Genomic DNA, 23,495 nt, shown 5'->3' with positions numbered 1-23,495 from the left:
GCAATTTTCTATTTCCAGACTTTTAATTATTGGTGCTGGTATATAATGAGTAAACAAATTAGAGCTCTTATATGAACACAAAACTAAATGTAAAACATGACTGATTTTAGCATGCACTTTCATTCTCATTACTCCTGCTGCCCAGTGTGGGCTGTGCAGTCTAATCAGCAGCCAATGCAAATGTGTCTGTCAGTTTTGATTTTCACATTCGACCGTCTTGGTTATAAAAGTCTAAAACTGATTCTGAAATCAGCTGCAATCAGAGGCTTAAGTCTCACAAAGAACTGTGTAGGATTGGTGCCTTGAAATTTCAATTGAGGATTAAATGACTACAATTTGGGAAAGGAGAATTTAAGACTTTATTTTATTTTTACCAGTAACCTACATTTTTGAATGGACAAAATGTACAATTATTTTTTTAAAGGGAATATGTCTGAATGTATATTTGTTTGTATCAGCATATAGATAGTTGGATATGAACAAACATTAAATACTTATTACAAAATGTTACACACACTTCAAAAACATCAATGAAACAAGTTCTGTAGAGTCATATTAGGAATTCAGTTCTTTCATGGCTTCTGCTGGTTCCAATTATTAAATAAATGTAGATTTTATGTGCAGGAACATTCAATGTTAGTAATAAGAACTGTAGTAAATCTTTTGCACTCCAAGTTGAAAGGAGTGTTCTCGACTTTACTCCGCGTTCCACATTCTCTCTAGACAGGTATACCTGAGCCTTGAAAAGTTAAGCTTTGTTTCATAAACTTGCAGGAATGTCCAAACAACGGTGCATGAAGTGGTTATCAAAAAACCAAGGATGTGTTTAAAAAAATAATGCAGATAAATCCGGAAAATCAAATTGAATGATTTTTAAATAATTTATTTGCTCTATATTGTGTGAAATAACATCTCCAGCGATAGCCAGTCCAAAGGAAAAAAACTGTAGACCTGCACATGGCTGGAATTGGCAAAAGGATCATTAGTAAACAGCTTTGTGAGAAGGCAAATATTGTGTCAGAAAACTGCATTTTCTCAGATTGAGATTACAGATAGGACCTGGTCTATGAAGTAAGATAAACCCATCTTAAAGGTTTGCTGCAAACCTGGTCAAGAAGTACAGAAAATGTTTGACTCCCGTACTTATAGAGAAAAGCTCTATTCAAATACTTATTTCGTTCAATAAAATGCATATGCAATAAAATGAATAGGCAGAAAAGGTCATACAGTGCAACTGCTCAGTATATGAGCTCTACAGATTTCATGTTGCCCTGATATTTATATCAGTTTGGTATTAAACCAGTGGTGAAAAATGTCCGTCTTAAGGCCCAATATTCTGGATCTATTCATCAATTATTTATACACACTCATCCTTGCAGGTGCTGATCTCCAGTAGGACACCAACCCTTAAAGACTGCAGTTGGCTAAAACAATGTTAGGGGGCGCTCTACACACCCAGTGTTTCCAATAGCAGGCTACTGTGGGGCAATATAGTGTAAAGTGAGATTAGCTTGATTATTGGAGAGATGTAAGAGTTGTAGTTGAATCAATTTTGTATCAGTTGTTACCATAAAAAAAAAAAAAAAAAAAAAAAACACTCAGTGCCCAGAGGCTTATTTGGTGGTCGAATCTCAATTATATGTTGCATATTTAAGCATTTTTCTATGCAACAAACTTAACTCATGGTTTTTGCATCCAGTATTTGACAAGAAGTCAAAAGAAATGTCATAGAAATGCAGGAAAGACTTTAAAAGAGTTTAAAAAGACATGTTTACTCATGGTTTTTATCATTGTGGATGAAGCTAACAAAACTAATCCAGACATTTGAATGCATGTGGATTTCTAAAAGAAATGGTAAACTGAGACAGGATCCTGGACAGATGTTGAAACTGACCATTTCTGGACCTAAATGACAGAAGCGGACGATTTTAAGTGAGTCGAAAGAATCAAAGGACAGACCTGCCGACTGTCTCCCTCTGCATAAATAAGCGATATAACGTCATCAAGCTGTTGTGGTTCCAGGTAATTCTGAGTGGACGCCAAGGGAGGCAGGGAAGGAGAAAGATGAGAAAGAAGATGAAAAGCCTCAAATTCAATCTGGCATGGTGAGAGGGGCTGAGGGGGAAATAAGGCGTTTTTGATTTGTCTCTCATCCCTCGCCTTGCGTTGCGACGGAGCGATAGAGCATAGTTGCTGCGGAGGGAGTGCCAGCAGTGGGCGGCTGGGGGGAGGGTGCAGGTGGGCTGGGTGGATGTAAAGGTAAAGGTGAGAGAGAAAATGCAATCCTATTCCAAGAAAAAGAGAATCATTATCTCCTTTAGGAGGGAGGGAGATGGAAAGGTTTGCCCTTGGCAGGCCAAGCAGTTTGTACTGTAGCACACAACCTCTCTACGAAGGCAAGTACTGGAAGGCTTCTGAGAAAATTATAATTTGAATTATATTGAAATTAAAAAGGTGTAATGGCGAATAACTGTACTTATATAAATCAGAAATGAATGTAAAACAGGTACTTGCTGAGTCAACGCCAAGGAAATCAACTCAATCACAATTAAAATGAAGAAAAAGAAAATGTCTTGAGGATCACTGTACTTGGTACAATAATCCATTGAGTAAAGAGGATAATGATGAGTCAGTCAAGGATACGATGGAGTAAAAATGGTTTCCGAATAAAAATCTGAAAACTGGCAGGAATTTGTATTGACCATCTCTGGGTCGATACTCAGTGAAACTACAGCAGAACCTCTATTAGGGTCACAATCAGGTTTCTAGAGTTTGAAGTGTTTGCCCATTCTTTACCCCATTAGATGTAGGTCAAGACTTTGACTGGGACATTCTAGCAAATTAATTTGATCTAACCCGTTCGAATGTGTCTCCGGTTGCAAGTTTCAGGGTAAAAAGGTAAAAATGGTGAACTACTTTGGGTATACAATGCAAATCCGCATAAAGCTTACTAAGAAATATGATTGCATGGAGACAAAGCAAAGAAATACTAAGAGGTGGGAGTCAATACTTTTGCCTGAAGTCTAAAAATGTATCATCTACTTCTTAAACAAAGGAAATGCCCACATCTGAAGCTAAGTGGTTGTTTGATGGGAAAACATTTCTGGTCTAATCTAGCCAGATGTAATATTTGGAAAGAACCCTGTGTGATCAAAATCCTTCCTCCCATTTACCAACACATCCATTTTATTTCTGATGTTTTGTGTCATAACGGCATTTTGTAGGATGTTCACTGCCCTGCTTTTTTCCTGTCTTTGCATTTAACTTATTTGTCTGACCTTTCAGCACAGATGGTAAGAGATGGCTCTAAAAGTACATAGGATAGGATGTGCTTTGCTGAGAGAACAGCTCTTTTTAAGACTCCTCTTCTTTGTGTCTGCAGTCTTTCTTCTAAAGGTTACCTGATATTTTAATTTGGAGGATACCCAATGAGACTGATTTATAATAGATTTGAACACATGAACTAGTCATTCCACAGAAAACAGACTACAAATGGAAGTAATTAAAGACAACTGCTAACATACCTTACATGTTCAAAAATCAAAGGATATCTAGCAGGTTCTTGTTACTGTGAATAGAAAAATGCAGGCCTTTACAGTAAGAACAGACTGTACATGTATAACTTTCAAGGTGAAGTGAAAGGAGGGAACAGTTGCTACATATATACACCAGGTCTTGATGCTCAATTCCAATTTTATTTTACAAAAATCCAATTCTTTGTGAATGGTTTATGACCCCAAGCGACCCGCATGAAGAAAAATTCTTCCCACTAACAATCATATCCAAGATTTGATATCGATATGTGGAGATTTTTAGAAGAACTGAATACTTTTTGGTGATGTCATGTTTTTCACATGACTGAATGCAATGAATGTGGCTTGGAATATAATATTTTTTCATTTTGAGGATGGAAACACACATGGAAATTTCCAAATTTCCATGTGTGTTGTCATGTTTGGTTTTGGTTCATCAATAATGTAGATATAAACACCCATCTCACCATGTCGTCTTTTATTCATTTCACTAAAATACGGTTCATAGTTGTGCTGTGACTCCCTTTTAATCTCTGACAGACACACACAGAGCAACGGTGCCTCGGTTGTTACGATGAATAATTAATGACTGTTGGTGGCAGAAAGGCTGTTACATTTCACTGTTACTGAGTGGCTGTGTTCCAACAATTAAAATGCTTAAATCACACTAATGAATACATGTAATGTTAAATAAGATGTATCACTTGACCACTTGACTAATTAACGTAAAGAAATCATGACCCTTAATAAAGCCAAAATAACCTGAGCAATCTCCTGTTAGTAAGTATTTATTTAGATACTATAACTATATATCCTTACATAAAAACTATAAGATTTAAGAAAATTGTTTCACAGTACAGCATAAAGCATCTAAACGTTCCTAAGTAGAACATGAACTAATGCACTGTTGGTGTAAAATATCCATTTAATTCCTTCAAAAATTGTATTTAAATGAAGACAGAACCATAAAACTTGAAGTTTCTTGGAAGCTTTATATTCATAATCTTGCATTAAACACATTGTAATACTTTAGTCTTTCATAAATCATCGGATATCATTAAAATAAGAGATATTTTGCTTCAGTAATAAAATCCATTCAATGGCTATAATGATAAAGTACCGTACTGATGAGTTACAGCCTTCAATTACACCTAGACGGTGAATGAATTACAAAAACAATCTCAACTTTAATGAAGGTTGCAGTAAAAAACTTGGCTTTTAATTTTTATAGTTCATTACTGGTTGAAAATGTTTTGTCCCATTTGTGTCGGAATTTATTTTGTATAAGGTTTGTTGAATACAGCTAACCTTTGCTGTAGATAAAATTTCCAAAGTAGGGAAGAAAAACCAAAGGCTGCATAGATGAATGGGATTTGGATAAAAATTAAAGGATAAATGTTATCTACAATATTACAAAACACTTTTCAAAGTCATTGTTTTGAAAATGTTGAACAAGATTCAAAGAATCTGACACTTGACTTTTAGCAACCCAATGATGAGAAACATTCTTGCAGCAAAAGTGTGGTTCAAATTTTAGTTCATTTAGTTTTGAATGATTTCTTCAAGCAGAATAAAGAGACTATCTGCATCTGGCCTTCAACTTGAGCAGAATACCTGGCAAGTTTCTTAAAGCAAAATGACTAAATAATATTTATAGTAAATATTATAATATATTCATGTGCATAAATTATTATAGATTGCAATGAAAAAGTATTTTCCCCTTAACATATTCATCAGACAAATAAATAAATACAAAATGCAGTTTTTAGATGATCACTTCATTCATTAAAGGATAATAGTTTTTCTAACTGGCCTGTTTGAAAAGAACAAATTGAATGTTCTAGAGTGGCCTAGTCAAACCTTGCAGGGTACGGTGAATAAAAAGGTGAAATAAACTGGTTGCATGAGGTTGCAAAACTTTACCACTTCTTTAAATGCCCTTTTGGTTGCAGTTGATTCATTCGGATTTCTAACCAGTTTATCTTGTTTTTGCTTTACAAGTTATAAATTATTCTCCTAATTTTGATACCAATAATTTTTTTAAATTTAATTATTATTAGTGTATTAATTGCCTCTTCCCCTGTAACTGTAAAACTTTCCAGTTTGAAGGGAAGTGAGAATTAAAAAAAGCTTTATATTAAATTTCTATAAAAATAACCGAAAGCCCAAATTCAGTAATGTTGATGTTCAGCTAAATATTTTGGATATGTATAGGTTTAAAAAGTATTAAAACTGTAATACCTTCTTATTGTTTTGAAAAAAACAACCTTCTTATGAAAAATTGATCAAATCTAAAGAAATAGAGCAGCAGGAGCAGAGAGGTATAGAAAAAGCAGAGAATGAACCTTTTACTGTGTTCCAGCCTTTTTATATGTGACAGTCAGTCATTCATCATCAGGGAGTGCTGATGGTGGAAGTAAAGAAAGGTGGCAAAAAAACAGAGCCAGAGTATCAATATGAATTTTTTATTTGATGGATTTTACGGAGGACTGCATTTCAGGAGGCTGGCGGAGTCAAGGTTCACAGAAAAAAATAAAGGCAGGGGAAGATTGAGAGGCCAGGTAATAAAGGCCAGGAAAGAGATAATAGTGTCCCTGGATATAAAGAACAAACACATTTTTTTGAGCTTTGCAGCACAGCCGACCATACAGCTGTATTTTAAGTTCTGTGTTTGATTGATTTTCCTTCTAAACCTGCTCACACATTTCCACCACGGCAACGTAAAAACAAGTTTGAAGTATGTTTTGGAAAATAAATATCAAATATTAATGATTAAACATTGTTTTACTGTTGGACTTGGACCCTACTGGTTTGGCAGCCTTGATTTTTCCCAGGGAATGATCTAACAAGGTATGAGCAACCTTCTTTTTGAACATTTTTCATATCTGTTTTGGCAGTAATGTTCAAATACAATCAACTTCAAGTTTCAGCAAAGACAGTCCACTGGGATCAGGACAAGGCTCTGTTCAGAACACTCAATAACCTCCAGAACAGAGTAACGTGAAAAGAAAACATGCCAACAGAATGATGTGCACAGTATCAGTACAGTTCAGTATTTGTGGTTAACCTCTTTGCGGATGTTTCTGGGGAGATTCACAGATTTTTTTCTCAAAAGCATATCTAAAATATTTTTCTTCAAAAATAAATACAGCTTTTGAACCTAACACTTAGGCTCAATGTTAGTTGACACACCCGTGGCTGGCATTTACAATGCAGTCAACCCAGGAGCAATGTTTATTTCCTTGGTGCTGATTGGCTATACCCTGTGCAGAGATAAGGAAGTCTGGATGTTACCTTCAGAGCAAGATGGTTTCAAATGTCAAACTTATAGGCATCCTCCTTCACAGCAGGAATAGCAGAATAGGTTTTGCTTTACAGCAATGCACTATCTTCTAATTTCCAATACCATGGTACTGTATTATGAGCATTTTGGAAATAACACAGGAATTTAGAATCTTGGATACATTAGTGAATAGTTCCAAAAGGTTTCTGTTTTAAAACTGTTCAGATTAAAGAGAAAAATTAGTAGCTAGATGCATTTTTTTAGTTGCAGTGGATCCCTGGTATTCGTAGAGGTTTGGGGCCACAACTGTCCATGAACACCTCTCTAAAAAAGCACACAATTTCCTACAAAAGCATAGTTATTAATGCAGAGAGTAAAAGCAGTTTTGGATTTACTGCAAAAGCTAACAAAAGTTAAGCTACGGTCTTTCTTATCATTGCTCTTGGGGGTTCAGTCAATCACCGCCAAGGAGAATGAATGGCACTTATGAATTCGCTGCTTTTCTACAGACATCCAATCGTGTGTCAAAATAATTAGGCATTATAATTCCCCAAACTGCACTTTCATTGAAATATTTTAGGTTTGGTCTAAGAAAAACAGGCTTATTATCTGCAAATTACGTCCCACAGAAAGCTCCACAGATACTGAACCACGAATAGGCAGAAGTTCATTGTAGTCTGAAATGTAACTGAAAAATAAACCTTTCTAATGTATCTAAACACATAAAATTGTAATTTACTACAGTCTATCTGCTGTTTAACTAGAACACCAAATAACCTCAAATTTTACTGTCATACATTAAAATACCATCTTCTCATACATTACTGTTTTTAGACCCAACATTTCTTTGTGCCATCAACCCATTACTTATCCTACTTCACACATTCTTAGCCTCTCTCTGTCTTGCTTGCTTATATGTTCCTTCAACAATTTAACAAAAACACACACATACAGGCACACAGGCTTCTTAAACTGGCTCCGGGTGGGGTCATAAATCACCAGAGTGAGTAGCTATGATCCCCTCTAGCATCTGCAGGGCTGTGGTAGGGCATTTAGCTCGACTGCTGGACCAAAGAGGAAACTGTAGCTAAATAGTTGCTGCAGCTTCCATTGTCCATCAAGACAAAAAGGATGCAGTTATGCTCCTGATAATGGTCAAATATTATTTAGATGGAAAAGTAAATACATTGATTAGCATTGTACTAAACCCCACACATACACATAAAATCTTTAGCCTCTTTGTCTCATTTTTAAAGTTCCTGGAATTTAGTTTGACAGATACTGGATGAAACTTCTCAACATATTAATCCAATTAAATAAAAAAAAAAAAAACATTACAGCAGTCCTTTTCTTTGACTGGTTTAGGTCCAAACTCTTAAAGCTCAATTTCACACTTATTTTATCAGACTAAACACAACATGAGGTCGTACATATTTGCTCTTGACACAGATGTTATTACAACGGGCCAACACTGGAAGAGGGGTTGATATACATGAGGTAGTTACCAAAAACATCTACCTCCAAGGAAACCAGTGGTAAACATCTGCTCTAAAGGCTTTATATGGTCCGTTTCCAGCTGAGTGGCTGAACACAGTGCAGAGCCTGACACATAGTAAAATGAATGCCAGCAGAATGAGGAAAGTGTTGCTTTTCGGTATAAAACTATTTTAGGGAAAGATTTTATAGCTTGTTGAATAACCAAATTATGTACATATCTGTTAATGGTTTATTCTTGGTTTTTATGCCCAGTAAAACTTTAATGGGTCTGAAATCGTAACTTTTTAAGTTTTGCGCAGTACTTTGAGACTGGTAACTGGCCAGTGCCAGTGTTTTATGACAGATTTCTGGCCTTTTCCTACCAACTGACCAGTCTATCTGAGAATCTTTGCTGACCAACTCTTTATGATCGCAGTGTAGCCATCTTCCTAAAGCTGCTTCCAGCAGGTTAATGCGTCATGTCAAAAGTTCAAGCCATCTCAAACTCGGTTTCTTGATCTCAATCTAATAGAGCTCCTTTGGGATGTTGTGGAACAGGACATTCACAACAAAGTGCCCTAAATCTGCTGCAACTGCTTGACGCTCTAATGTCAACTTGGACCCAAGAACAAAGGTGTGCTTGGCACCTTGTTGAATCAGGAACCAAAGCATTTCTATAGGAAATGGGTACTAGCAATGTGCACATCAAAAGGTGGCTGGTAAATCCAGACCTAATAATAGAAAAAACCTAAACTTGAGAAAAGAACCTATTTTAATTTGATGCGTGTATCACATGCATGCTGTCATAAAGACATGCTTGTGCCCATCAATTTGTTAAATCTATAAAATATACCAAATATAAATTTCTTTTGATAAAAATTAAGTAGGATTTTAGCACCAATGAGGTAACAGCTGAAAACTTTCGGTTCAGTCGATGATCAACTAAAGAATGATGAATTTCTCATCATTTCTCAAAGACCTGATTTTCAAATACTGCTTACACTCTATTTGTTTACTTAAGTAATTTTTCTTCAAACTGAACAAGACCCTGTCATTATCAAGTTCAAGGGAAGGATTTGAAACGAGTAAAAAAGGAACAAAAACTCAGAGAAAACTTTCCAGACCTTGAGAAAACATGAAAAACTGCTGGGATGGACCATTTTAAATTTCTACGCAAATGTTAGGTCATTAGAAGTGGTTTGCAAAAAACAGGGATGATTTAAAACATTTTCATCGTAGTACTGTATAACAATCATTCAATAATTAAAAATCAATCATATTAGTTAAAAAGGTGAGCTTACTGGTTTAGTTCTGAATAAAGTGAGAAAAGTGGTAGTTTGGTGCTTTAATCTCTGTTTATATTAATAATACCAATGCTCTCTCTGCCTAAAAGGTAAAAGTTTTAAACAGGCAAAAGTAGAGAATCAGTGTAACAAGAGAAGGAAGAGATCGAACAAGAACGAGAGACTGAGATGAGCAATCGAAGATGAGGTAGAGGAGGAGATGAAAGAAGAAGAAAAGTGGGCAAGGGGAAGGGAAAGAAACTGGACAGAGACAAATAGCCAGGGGAAATGGCTGTTGCAGGAGAGCCCACCTGTGAGACAATCCTCTCAGTGGCTCTAACACAGACTGATAGGCCCACCAGGCAGCCACCTCTACCCAATCCATTTCATTCCTGTCCGATTTTTCCTTCATTCCCAAAATAAAATTCCCTTTTCAGATTCCTATTCTATCAGGTCTGATCCAACCACCAAGATGCTCAAACCTGTTAGGAATGATTCGGTATTAACTAATTTCTCCCATTCTAACTTTTAGCAGCCATTCAATATTTAAGGCTTCAGCAACATAGAGTGGATAATTTAAAGACTTTCAGTAATTGTCTTCTCAAAGCGGCAGAAATGTTCATTTAAAAGACAATAAACACAAACAGAAATGAAAAAAGATGAATTTACTGGAAACTAACAGTAAAAGAGGGCGTAAACTAAAGCTAGGAAAATGTATGATTAAAGACACACGGCTCATTGTTACTGCCGATGTATGCAGTCGGATAAGTGAGTGCCATTGTCGCTGCCCTACAATCCCATTACTTTACCCAATAAGGCTCTGGCAGGCCTGTGATTACAGAGAGAAGAGTGTGAGAGAGGAAGAATCTTAATAGAAACAGGATCGGGTCTTTTTGTTTTTTGTGTGAAGCGAGGAGCTTTGCACCATCCTCCACCCTCCTGCTTCCTGAGGAGGTGTCTCCAGGCACGGAGCAGGTAATGTCGCCTAATGGAGTACACGTGTGGGCAGCGGTGGCCTAATGGAGAGGGGTCCTGGCACCAAGAAGGAGCGCCTGTCGTCCAACCAGATTGAAACTGATGGGCCAAAGTGAAGGGGCTGCAGAAAACCCTCACACACACTTTCACCCAACATGGCTGTCCCAGCCTCATCAGATACACTTACACATGAGCACACACACACACACACACACACAACTCACCTCTGAGTCCATTATTCAATTTGGCCCTTCTAATGACCGGTGAATTAGACTGCCAGAAGTGATTTGCCTTCTGAGCCCCGCTGCTGGATGTCCGTACTTCCCTCCACTCTGCATATTAAGAGGCAGCTACTCAGACGATGATAACCAATGAGGCTCCTCCAATCAGAGGGATTTATGGCGTCGGATGGGAAAGTTATCTGACCCAATGAGCTCTTAATAAAAATGGACTTCAGGTTTTACACTCAGAATCCCCCTGAGTTAGCATTAATATCCATGAAATTCATTGTTTAGGTGAGTGAATACAAAAATTAAGCCTCTCCATAACAATTAGTACAGTCTAATGTGACAATGGACAATGATGGATACAAAAACCCGTTATTGTCATTGGATGGTAATATGGGACTTACATCTACAATGTACATCTCAATACGTCAGAATATTATTCATTACATTCAGTGATTCTGCTAACACTAAACCACTACACAGACATGGTATTTTGTGGAAACTAATGCAAAAGCACTAACTTCAATTCAAATTATATCTGCCCTTGAAACACTACAACCCTCAAGCACCAATTTAATTTTGAGACAATTTACATGTTCTGCAATGCCCTTAGAGTTTGGATTTATCTTAATACTTTGTTCTCCACAGTCAGTTTTATTTTGTTTCTCTGTGTTTCCTGTTTGAAATAAAATTATTGGCAAAAAAAGAGAGCAGAGGAAATCGAACAGTCTCAATCCACTTCCAAATAAGAGCATAACATAAACGTGTAACTACTTGAAAAAGCTTTCATTGTCAATAATCAGAACTTCAATATATATCAAACTTTGTTCAATTGAAAGTTTGTAAATTAGCACTTTTGAACTGATCCGGAATAATTCATTTAGGGAAAGTCAAGTCAAAGCACTCTCAACATTAGCAAAAGTCCACAACAAAAAATTTGCTTGGCTATTCACATATTTGGAGATAAGACCATTTAAGTTGTGGAAAAAAAAACAATGAGACTTAATCTGTAGGAGTGATAGGAATGACTGTGTCCAGTGAGAGATGGATGTCGCCTGTTTCAAGTGGGGTCAACAAGTAAAAAAAAAAAAACTTGTGAAAAAAAATTGTTGATGGGGAAAAAAGCAAAGAGTAGACATATGGAAACTTGTTAAATTTAATGACAAAAGGAAACACTTTCCTTCTGTTTACACACAATAGATTCACAAGAGTCAATGATAAAATTACTTGTTTAAGGTGTTTGAATTTTAAAGAGAAATAATCTAAGAACCACCAGTAATGTCTCAAATTTCAGAACCAAGTGGACACAATCTAAGAGTATGTGAAGGAACTGGACAACCACACCATTTCTGAACTAAATGTTGACTTCAGTCACGATAAAGACATGATCTCAAATATTTAAATGAAGAAAGAAAAAACAGAAAGCTAACCATGTGAAGCTTATGTTTTCTGGTTATTTGCTGCATTCAGGGCCGGTCCTTGTTACACCACCCAAAGTATCTGTCATCCATGTTCTCTCATGAAAAACTGCCCTATTCTTCTTCACAGATTCCTGAGGTCCAGGCTTCAGGTTTGATAATAATACAACTCCTCGCTTTCTTCCATCTTTTCAAGGTTGTTGGGTGGCTGCCTCTCCTCTTTTCACTAGGTGCTGTAAAATCTATTTGACAGCTCTGATTTATGACACAGCATAGGCACCGGGTGCCTGTGGGGAAAAGAGTGTACGTTTCAGTGTGTCTGGAAATGAGCGAATTTTCGGATGTGTGAGCGTGCTCGGCCCACGGAGGGCCACCGACGACGCTGTGCTCAATGTTCAGCGCCGCAAACCGAGCTCACAGGTTGGAGGCTCCTGAGAGCTCACATGTTCATGGAAGAAAACAGCTCAGTGTGAGCCCTGCATCAGCGTGAAGGCATCAACAACAGCAGAACATGTCCTCAGACTGGAGACAGAGGACAGCAGGAATGTCACTCTGAACCAACAGCAGGACTGCTTTGTTTGAAATTGGGTTGCAGTTACAGCTGTTGAATATTTCAGTATTTGAGGACTCTATTTATTAATCTATAATTGATGAAGCAGTCAGTCAGACATTTGTCTGGAAGCCCATCTTCAGGGACTATGAAGTCTTATATGTACATTATACATGTACATATAATACACAGTCTTAATGTTTGTCTACAAGAATTAAAGACACTGTTCAGTTGAGTTATGGTCTAAGGCATTGATTTTAACAAACTTAAATTCTGCTAAATCCACATACTTTAAAACTAGGGATCCACGATATCGAAACATTAATTTGGGATCAATCTATTGCAACTAATCTGTTACAATTAACCCATTTTTGCTGACTTTTGACTACATTTTCCATCATACAAAGACACTTAAAATACACACCTGGTAAAGACAAATGCATTTAGTACTCAGCACTGGCCTTGAGATCACATTTTCAAGGTCTAGGTCCTGTCTATACAATCTTTTTACTCTGTGTTGGCTTGCCAACATTGCTTTCCTGCATCTTTTGCTCTTTTACCAACCTATCATACAACAAAGTACAAAAACCAAGAAGTTAAGAATCAGCCAAAAATTACTCTAAAGTGTTGTCAAGCAATCTATGGGAAAATAAGTAATGGTTTGAAAGCTGTGGCCCCAATCACACCAATGTCCTCTGCCCCACTGTTCCCCTTGATTTGATGTCCATGGAGCCTTATACCTACCATCATTTATCACATCCAAGGCCTGGTGAAATGATCCTGACTGCATTTACTTCCACATGTTTGTGTGCACCCATGTGTGAGGGGGGGAGGTCCGAAAGTAAAATGCTGCAAAGTTGTGGATGAATCCATGTAAAATTTTTGTGTGGGGCTACGACTGCAGACAGCGTCGTGCAGGAGCTGAATTTCACACCTCGTGGCCTTTCTGCAGTCAAATAGATGAGGTGGAATTGATGGACAGTTGGGACAGGGCATGGAGGGAGACCTCAGTCGGATGGAAAAGGTTGTGACAGACGACAAAGAGGTGAATGGAAAGAAGACGGAGTAGTGGTCTAGCTCCTTCTCTGCAGAGCATATTATAAAGTGTGCATAATAAAAGGCAAAACAATCTCATATTTATGACATCTCAAATCTCTGCAGAGATTTGAGATTTCTCACAGTCAGCTAAACAAACCTCAGCGGTTTGAAGGATCCCACAACAGAGTAGAGTTTTTTTCCCCCTGCGACAGTCCGTCATAGTCATTAGCAGCATGCTAATCAAAGCTAATTACATTGAGACAGGCAGACAAAACTCATTTCTTATTATGACAGAGTGCTGCTGTGTTTGCAGTACTCAGCCAGGCACTGCTTCTAATCATCTGCTCTTTTTTTGATCTAATATAAATGAATGGGACTGTGTTTTCTATTTGGCTTCATCTGCTGTGGATGTCAGACGTTAATCTGAGCTGTTCAAGGCCAGCTAATCAATTTAAAGAAAATACCAATAATAAATGTGAGGCATTCAGATTCTTTCAGTAATTTACAAATAGCTTGAAAAAATACATGAAGAAGTGAAAAATTAAGCTACAAAAAGAAAAAAAGAAAAAAGAAAAAAATCTTAAATGAAAAGTCTTCCCCCTCACAGCAATGGTTTTGAAGCGTCAGGCGGTACAGAACCCCCTCCCACACTATTCAAGTAGCAAAAGCTCATTTTAGAGATTTTGCTGGCGAGGCAGAAAAGGCCTGTGTTCCCCATTTTCCATTTTTCATATACGGCCCATTGGAAAGCATCGTCTGCAAGTGTCATGGTTTGGCACATTTATGAGAGATGCACCAGGGATATGCTTAAGTTGAGTCTTTTGAAAGTCACTCTGCGCTATATGTTAATTCACTGAGAGCTAAATCACAATCCTTCACATAGAAACAGGTTGATAGATCATTCAGTTTATATCCAAAGACTGGAGTTGAGTAATAGCTTAGTAAAAGATACAAATTCAAATATCTAAAATATCAACACTTAAACTTGGCCTAAATCCAGATTTTACTGCTTAGAAATTACTCAATTTTCTTCTATTTTTTTTCCAATTGATACCTAGAACATTTACTGTAGTAAGGCAAACATGCAAAAGTGTTTTTAAAAGGAAACATCCTTTTCCAACAACAAATGCAACTCGTTTATTTGTTTAATTAAAGTATTGCTTGCCTGGTTTATTTAATGTTGAGTAGATAAAAGAACACTATTTTGGTCACTACTTTGGCCCATGTGACAAAATGTTTGGATGCTCCTGCAATATACAGCAATGGCAAGACAATTACGATAAAGAAAAACATTTGCTTACTCTTATGGGCTCTTAAAATATTAAATCCAACTTGTACTTGAAACCATATAAGCTATGATCCAATGACTTGTAGAATCACATTTCTGTCTTTATCAGGCTCTCACAATGTTGTGGAGGAGTTTTGGCTTAGTCTTTGCTTCAGTCACAAAAACTAAATATATTTGAGGATATGTTTGTGCACAACTCTGTTATTCCCACCAGAACATTTAAATCATTTTAAGCTCTGGATTTTGGTGCTTGACATTAGTATGAGGTTTTCCTGCTGATATTCAGAGTCTGTTGCTTGGTCTGATTGGGTCAGACGTCTGTACTATGGTCTCATATGTCCAAAAGATATTTTTGTCTGAATTCCTGTGGTTGCAAACCTAAGCCATTATCCCACATTTGTTCCCTTCTCTTTCCATGTTTTGCAGCCTAATTCTACTCTCATCAACTTCACCATTTATTCTACTGAGACCTGTAGAGTTTAAAATCATCTATCTGGATATTGCACAGTTTGATCGTACGGTGAATATACCCGGATGTCCACTATTTGACAGATTCTCAATTGTCACAACTTGTTTTCCACTAATGGGTAATCTCTTTCACTGTTTGATGAACTTGAACTTACTAATAAAGCCCTTCCCTGACTGACAGGCAAGTAATAAACTCTTCACAAGGTCATCGCTGATGTCTTTCATACTTAGTATCACTCATACAATAACTGACTCCAGTCTTTATAAACTCTATGCTTTGTTATTGCGTTTACTGATGTAGATACATTTTAGACAAAAATATGCAGAAAAGATTTTTCTGTCTTGATTTTGATAATTTGCTGTTTATAAAAAGCAAATTATCTATATAATTTTCTAAATAAGCATTTTATACCTTTTTTGGACCTACACCTTCTGTTCTTGTAATTGATAGGAATTTAAATATTCTTCATATATTTCTGTATTAGTTTTGTCTTGTTCTTTTTTCTTTTGCTATTTTTGTTTCATTTTGTTTGGTTGATTTTGTTCAGCAATGTCTGTTTTTTTACTAGTATATGGAAATGCTAAAATCACCTAAATAAATAAATAACATTTTTAAGAACGTTATACTGATACAATGTTAAATTCTATTGCTTTATCTCATTTGACTTTAAATTATTTTAATTAGCTGCAGTATTGAATATACTAAAGTTCAATTATAAACTAACGTTACAAGACTTCAACAGATTTTAATAGATTAAACCTAAACATCAGATTAAAAGTTACTTGAAGCATTAAAAAAATATCCTTTCAAGCCAGGATATCCTGTTTTTTGAGGCTAGAATTTGTCTGTCTGCTTGGTCTCTTAAAATTGTAACTAGTTGTTTTAAATTTACTAAACCACTTTCCACTTTCACCGTTTTTTGGCTTATTAAATAATAACAGGATGGAATTTACAGCTGAAATTAGATCTAAGTAACTTGAATATCCCGTCAAGACCAGATTGTTTTTATTATGTCCAATTTATGCAGAACACAAAACTAAAAGCGGGTGTGCTTTGTTTCAACGTGGCTGCGTAGAGTGACATGAAATAATTACGGCCTGAAGGTCTCAGTCTTTGTCATGTCGCTGTCATAAAACATGGAAGACAGAAATGTCTGAACAGGGAAGAGCCAGTGTTCATGTCTCTTTTTCCCTGAGGTGAGCTGATTAGTGAGCCGACAGCTTCATATTTAAAAAACAACAATTTTACACAGGAAATGATCGTCATCGTCCACAAAATAACGTAATTTGGAAGTGAGGTAGAAGTCTTGGAATAATCCATGATACACAAGCAGCTTTGGTGGGAAAATTTTGAGATCATTTCCAGATTATAAAGAGAAATCGACATAAGAAATTTTCAGATTTAGTTTGAAATGATCAGTGATCCAGCAACGAACAAAAAACCTCTAGGAACTCAAGAACCTAGGAATTCACTAAAGAGCTGAAATCGAAGAAAGCTAAAGCAGAGTAAGAGTCGGGCCAGACTCCTTCTCCTCCTGCTTCGTCATCGCTTCTCTCTGGCAAAAAGTGCAAATTTCCTTTCCAAGTGATAAGAGTGGGAGAATAAAAGAGGCGGGAAACAGAGCTGGGTAATACTGATAGACATATTCACTCTGAGAGAGCAGACCTGGAGTTTTTAAATCAAAGGATAAAAAAAAATGCTCCCTCAGCAGAGGTGGGCTTAGTTGGATGAATGGACTTGACGGCGGAGGTGAGGCGGTGGTACAGAAGAGGTTGGCGGATGTCAAAGCAAGTGGCTGAGACATGGCTAATGCTGCTGCTGAGCTGTGGCCACCTGAGTAATTACTACCTTCTCTGTTTGGTTAATCCCCCGGAGCAGAGCAGCAAACTCAGGAGAGAAACGCTCCGAGCGCTGAAGGGCTCTCGTCATTCAACTTCAATTATGATGAGCCGCGACCCGCCTCGCTCAGAGAGACACGGAGGGGAAAAAAGACAAAGAAAACAGATCTCTGGAGTCTCTTCAGGCAAAAAAAGGAGATGATCTTGATATTTTAGGGTTCACTCTAGTAATAGAACTCATTTATTGCCTGATATTTAACATGCTGACATTTAATCGATTTGTTTTCTCTGGAAAAGAAAATGATTTATTGGAATGTTTTATGCAGTCAACAAAAACTAAACAAAAAAGTTTGCACATCCTATAGTAGATACTGCTGTCGCGTCTGGAAGAACTGCAGAGACGTTTCTCCACTCCGCACTTTTAGCAACTTTTCATTAAATTTTGCAAAAAATTTTATGTCCAACTGTTAGAAAAAAATACCTGCTGTCGAAGAGTGAGCTATTTCTATATGTCTTTGCAAAGGTTTTATACAGACGCAGTTGGCTTTGTATTTTTGCTTCCACGCAAACAGATTTCCTTGTAATCATAAAAGTGTTTTTGATGGAAAGTTCTTTAGACTATGCTGACCTACTAATATCTTTTGACTGAAAGTAATCATTTTTAAATGGTCCAGTCAAGTTGGAGATGTTTATTTGATGAATAATCTAAAGAATTGGATAATGGAAGAGAGGTCTTGCAACCTCAAAGACTAAGATATCGACATCATAGATAAAAAGGTCAAAGCAACTTTGGAAACATGCAAGAAGCTGAGCAGCAATTATAGGTTTAATAGAAATCTACAAATTTTTAAATAAAAATGGTTGATAAAAGTATATGGATTAATACTTTTTCCAAATCAGACACTCCCTTTACATTGTTTTATTGAATTTGTAGAGGTTTCGGTCTCATTTCCCGTCAAAACAATCTACTTGGTGGGATAAGGATTTCATATCCAAATCTGCAAGGGGTAAAAATAACTTTTTAAGTCATTACAGGAAAAAAAGATTTTCCCACCCAAACTTCTTATTGTATCTGTACATAACAAGGCTGTAGATTTCTACAGAGATCCTTTTAGCCCATCAAAAATAATTCAAACTATGGACTTCAAACGTATAAAAAACAAGACAAATTTTGGTCACATCACCCGTTTTGTAGAGAAGATGTCTTTTAACATGGATATAAAAGGAAAATTTTTATTTTACTAAAAAAATGCAAATTTTAAAACATTTTTATAGTATCAACATGCCTTTTTTATCCAAAATTATTGAAACTTGGAAAAGGACTAAATCAAACTAACTGTGTTCACATATTGACAGAAATTCACCTGTTTAGGATAAACTTTGCTGTAAATATGCAGTCATAAAAAACAAAAAAGAATTTAATATTCTGGACTCTGCAAGCAGTCATAAAGTCATAAAGAAACAACGTAGAACCATTTGTTTCAAAGCTGCAAACACTTGTTTGCATCTCAGCATCAGAAAAGGCGACAGAACTTCAACTCTTAGGGTTACCTTTGCGTTCGGAGCGCTTCTTCCGCCTCCTCTTAAACTTGCGTCGGATCAGGCAGTAATAGGAGCCCAGGCTGTGCACATCGTTGGTAAAAAGGGCCATGCTTTCGAACTCCACAATATTCTCTAAAATCAACTAAACCGCTATGAAGGAATAAGGTAAAACTTGAGCTGGAATCAGCCTACCAGTCCTGCACCTCTGACAGCCAATGCTATCACACTTCACCCTCTGAGTAAAGTCATGGAACAGACATGCTCAACTCCACAACACCTGCAGCGTTTCTTTGTTTCTACCCTCATACCCAAACTGTATCTCCATCCCTCTCTCTCTCTCCTCCTCCTCCGGCTGCTTCTCTCCTCTGTTGACTCCATGGCTGCCCTATCAGAAGCCAGAGAGGGGAGGCACTGGAGTAGAGTGGGATTGAGAAGGAGGAGACTGGCTGAGAGGAGAGACTGGTAGGAATTAACACATGTTGGATATTTCCATCCATCCATCAGATTTTTGCCAAAACATCTCCCAACTAACTCATTTAATAATTTTTGGGGGTAGTTTACACACAAATCAACTAAGATCCTTTAATTATGCTCCTGCTCTATAACATGCTGTAGTTAAAGAGAAAGCAGTACACACACCCATACAGAGAGCTCAACAATGCACAGTCACTCAACCTAGTTAGATGATAAGTAATTTTACTTTCTTTTTTTATCTATGTGAACTCTTATTCCCTAACAAGTGTAAAAGTCGCCTAAACAGTGGCCTCTGCATAGAAATACTCTGCTTCCCTCTAGTGGTCTTAAGATGCAATTGCATTTTAAAACTAAATGTGGCTCTTTGCATGTCAAATTTTATGATAACACAGCTCTAAATAACATTTTCGTTGGGTTATAAAAGTGTTCTTGATGAATAAAAAAATTACACTGACCTTTGATCTTGCAGAAAGTCTGTGACTGGAAAAACCTGTTGGAGACAAGGAGAAAAACATATTTTCCAGGTAAGTACTCAGCAGGATTTTTGGCAGAGTGAGACATCTTTGTCACTGGAACACAAAGTCATCACATTTTCACAGATGTGCTGGACCAGAAAGGAGACATACAGAACTCAGGAGATGTATAAATAATCTGCAGCTAAATGAACTAATACAGATTTTATTTTGAGTTGTCAGCACCACAACAACAGACAATATAACTGAAGCTACCGTAAATAGATTTTTATCTTTTTTGAGTTGATCCTTCCTCCATGACTTACTGTGACTTTCTGTTCTACCAGTTTGTTAAACTCTACTGGACCTTATACTGGTAATGTGTGTTTTGGTCAGAAAATAATAAGATGGAGTTTTCAAAATGAACCACTCAACATAAAAATTATTTTATAAAAAACTATGTGCAAAACCATCCTTCCCTTTTGTTAAGTATGGTGGAAGAGCTAGACACCTTATTGAAAATACAGAGATACTTTAAAAAATACAAATCTGTGGCCTCTGCCTTTAAAATAAAAATGTGAGCCTTTCAGTAGGATAATAACTGAACATGAAGGCATTAAACTTTCTTCTCAGTCCCTAAACTAAAATCCTTCAGAAAACCTGAGGGCTGAGCTACAGAGAAGAGACCAAAAATAGAGGAGTCTGGACCCTATACTGTCTTCAGCAGTAGATCCCAAAGTTAGCAGTCAAGGTCCGGTGTTCTGCATGTTTCATCTGTCGCCCTGGTTCAACAAACCAAAAATCAAATAATCACTCATGTGCAGAGCTAAGTAAACAGGCAGCTAATTCAACTGTTTGAATCAGATAATCAGCATTTGTGCCAATAGGTCTGGCACCAGAGATTTTCCATGGTCCATGATCTTCCTCTTAATCTGGGGTCGGGTTAGAGGGACAACAGTAGCCTGAGTAGAAATCCTCAGACCTCCCTCTCCCCAGCTATTTGGATCAGCTTCTCTGGGGGACATTTCCAAGATGTTTCCAGGCCAGAAATATAGCCCTTCCAGCATGTTTTCCTCTGGATCTCCTCCTGATGGCTCCTTAACAACTCAACAGAGAGGTGTTAAAGCGGCCTTAAAACCCGAGCCAACAGGTTCCTCTCAACATAGAGGAGCAGCGGCTCTACTCTGAGTCCCTCCTGGATCTCTACAGGAAAACCCAGACACCCTGCAGAGGAAACTCTTTTCATCCACTTGAATCCGCAGTCTCGTTCTTTTGGTCAGTATCGAGAGGTTATGACCACAGAAAAGGCACAGACAAGGTTAGGAACGTCAAGCGCTGCAGTGGTCACATCACTGAAGATGCCACCTCTCAGACTCCCGCTCAATTTCCTCCTCATTCATGAATAAGACACCAGAATATTTAAGTCCTTGTCAACCGTCAACCTACCAGTTACAGGGCAGACTCCTACCACCATCGCCACTTATCCGGCTCATCCATGTGGAATGTTACAACATATAGCTCCTAATTTGGGTTTGTTTTTTCTCAATGAATAATTGTACAAAAGGTCCAAAGAGCTAAAACTAACTGAATCTCCAGGCAATTGTGAGAACTAGAAAGCCTCAAAGCTCTGCTGTCTTTCTTCTAGATATAGCACCCCGGGACAGGGATGATAGTGCAGGAATGCAAAACGAGAAGGGGGGAGAATAACAGACATTAAAGCCTGAGAAGTACAAAGGAAAGCGAGGCGAGCATATTGAGAAAAACCCTCGAGTGAGAACATAAGATAAAGAAATGAAGAAAAGCTCAACTGAGACGTGGAAATGAAGACAGGGAGGCGGAATGAGTTGAACAGGAGGAGTTAAGAAAGGCTTTCTCCAAAAATACTGATGAGACACAAGAGAGCAAATATGTAGTGTTTCTTTAGGTTCAGCTGCTTTACATTAAATATACTTAAAGTGCTAGTTAAAGGTTAAGTGAATAAGAGGAAGGTACATGCCAACAGAATCAGGTTAATGTTTGTGGGGCAGAGAATAAGTATGAGAAAGTAAATGATGAACATAAATATCCTCCAAACGCAAATTCATTCATGCTTCTGTGTGCAGGCCAGCCATAACTTCAGCCGGCCAACTTCCATCACCACTGCCTTGGCTGACTTACATCTGCTCTGAGAGTTCGCTACTTTATTTTCCTCAAATCAAGACCATAACAACCATTTTCCACAGAATTTAAATTTATAGACCATGCACATTCTGCGAGCCAGCATCAATAAAGTCAAAGAAGCATGTGATATTGTAAAAGTTGTGAAAAGAAAACCCCGCTCAGAGCGCTCTCGGCCTTGGCATTTGAAGCACTGACTCAGAGGAGATGCGGAGAGAAGCTGTGGTCACCCAGAATGAATTCAAGACGCTTCAGCTGACCTCCTGGTGATCTTTAGTGTGGTTTGACAGTGAGACAAGGTCCTCGGTAAAAACAAGCTCTTAAACTGTTTTAAAGGGAGGAAATCCAGGCTACTGTGGTCAGTTTGAATGTTCAACTAAAATGCACAGAGATCTATGAATAACCCAAGTGGGAACAATATTTTCTCCCCTCCTTCAAGTGTTTCCAAAGACGCTTGCATGAATTATAAAATCTATTTCCAAGGATGGGATATGACTTAACATGTGTTTCAATGAAGCTTACTTTACCCTCAATGCATTTATCCTGAATTCTCCAGCTTTTTCCAGATTAGTGAGAAATTAACAGTATTCTCTACTCTACTGAAGATGTGTGGAAATATTGTGAACAAATTCATATCTTATGGTCGCAGCATAATCCCACAATGAAAAAATAATAATTTAAAATCGAAAAATCCACATTTTAATTTAAGTACATTAATAATTCAGTGGGTCAGAATCCCATGTTAAAAAAATAGAATATAACTGGTGCCACAATTAACGGCACCTTAAACAGCATAACTACAGCATAATTTAATTTAGCACATTTTCACTTATTCTTTCTATAAACCCATTATTAGTAGTCCTTAACTTTTTGTCTGTCTGGGGATTAAAATGGGCATGGAATGAGGCTTATTTTAGAAGAGTATTTGTTATGCTTTAGTTTCATAAAATTATGTGGGAAAAGTGAAGTATATGGTGCATGCATCACTGTATTTAAATCCAAACTCCTTTCTTCATGTTTTTTTTTCCAACCTACCAGACTCTCCTGGTTCTTTGAAGCTGGTCTGGATCGATAGTTCCTCCGGCTTTCTAAAGATCCAAAGAAAGTATTTGTTTTAGGGCTGCAGCGCCACCAGGAAAACATGTAACTGAGATACTATTGTATGAATATTCTTATCATGATATCGCTTACAATCTTCACCACTTTTTGTTAGCATGTCAGCAATCAAAGACAGACATTACATGCATGGCAATGAACTATAAATATACTACTAAATATTGCATCCAAGCAGTCCTTTTGAATTGCAATATTGCTACTAAAAAGATGGATGGTTGTGACTCAAAATATTGCAGAGCTCTACTTCTTAAAATTTTGCCTGTTTTGATTCCACATAGGTGCCATTTACTGGGCTAGACTGGGATAAGTGGAAAAAAAGTCACATCTTAGGGTTCAGATTCAAATCTTTAGTAGGAGAATGTTTACTTGTCTAAAT

At 37.2% G+C, this 23,495-nt stretch overlaps 1 protein-coding gene across 3 annotated transcripts in view; it reads right to left on the bottom strand.

Annotated features, from left to right (window-relative positions):
- adarb1b (adenosine deaminase RNA specific B1b) overlaps positions 1-23,495 on the bottom strand; it is a 124,954-nt gene that overhangs the window by 21,905 nt on the left and 79,554 nt on the right. For 2 of the 3 annotated variants that reach the window (XM_044132926.1, XM_044132924.1), the window contains 2 exons: positions 23,039-23,091; positions 19,850-19,884 (listed from right to left, as the gene is read on the bottom strand). Coding sequence is in view for 1 of the 3 variants with exons in the window: in XM_044132924.1 (XP_043988859.1) it covers positions 19,850-19,884; positions 23,039-23,091 (88 nt within the window). In the remaining 2 variants the exon portion in view is untranslated. The remainder of the gene's footprint in view (positions 1-19,849; positions 19,885-23,038; positions 23,092-23,495) is intronic. The other variant, XM_044132925.1, reaches the window with a different exon arrangement.

Source organism: Gambusia affinis, linkage group LG11, assembly GCF_019740435.1.
Source record: "Gambusia affinis linkage group LG11, SWU_Gaff_1.0, whole genome shotgun sequence".
NCBI classification, from domain to species: domain Eukaryota; kingdom Metazoa; phylum Chordata; class Actinopteri; order Cyprinodontiformes; family Poeciliidae; genus Gambusia; species Gambusia affinis.
Note: the sequence above shows the minus strand (reverse complement) of the source record. Positions and strands in the feature narration are given on the sequence as shown.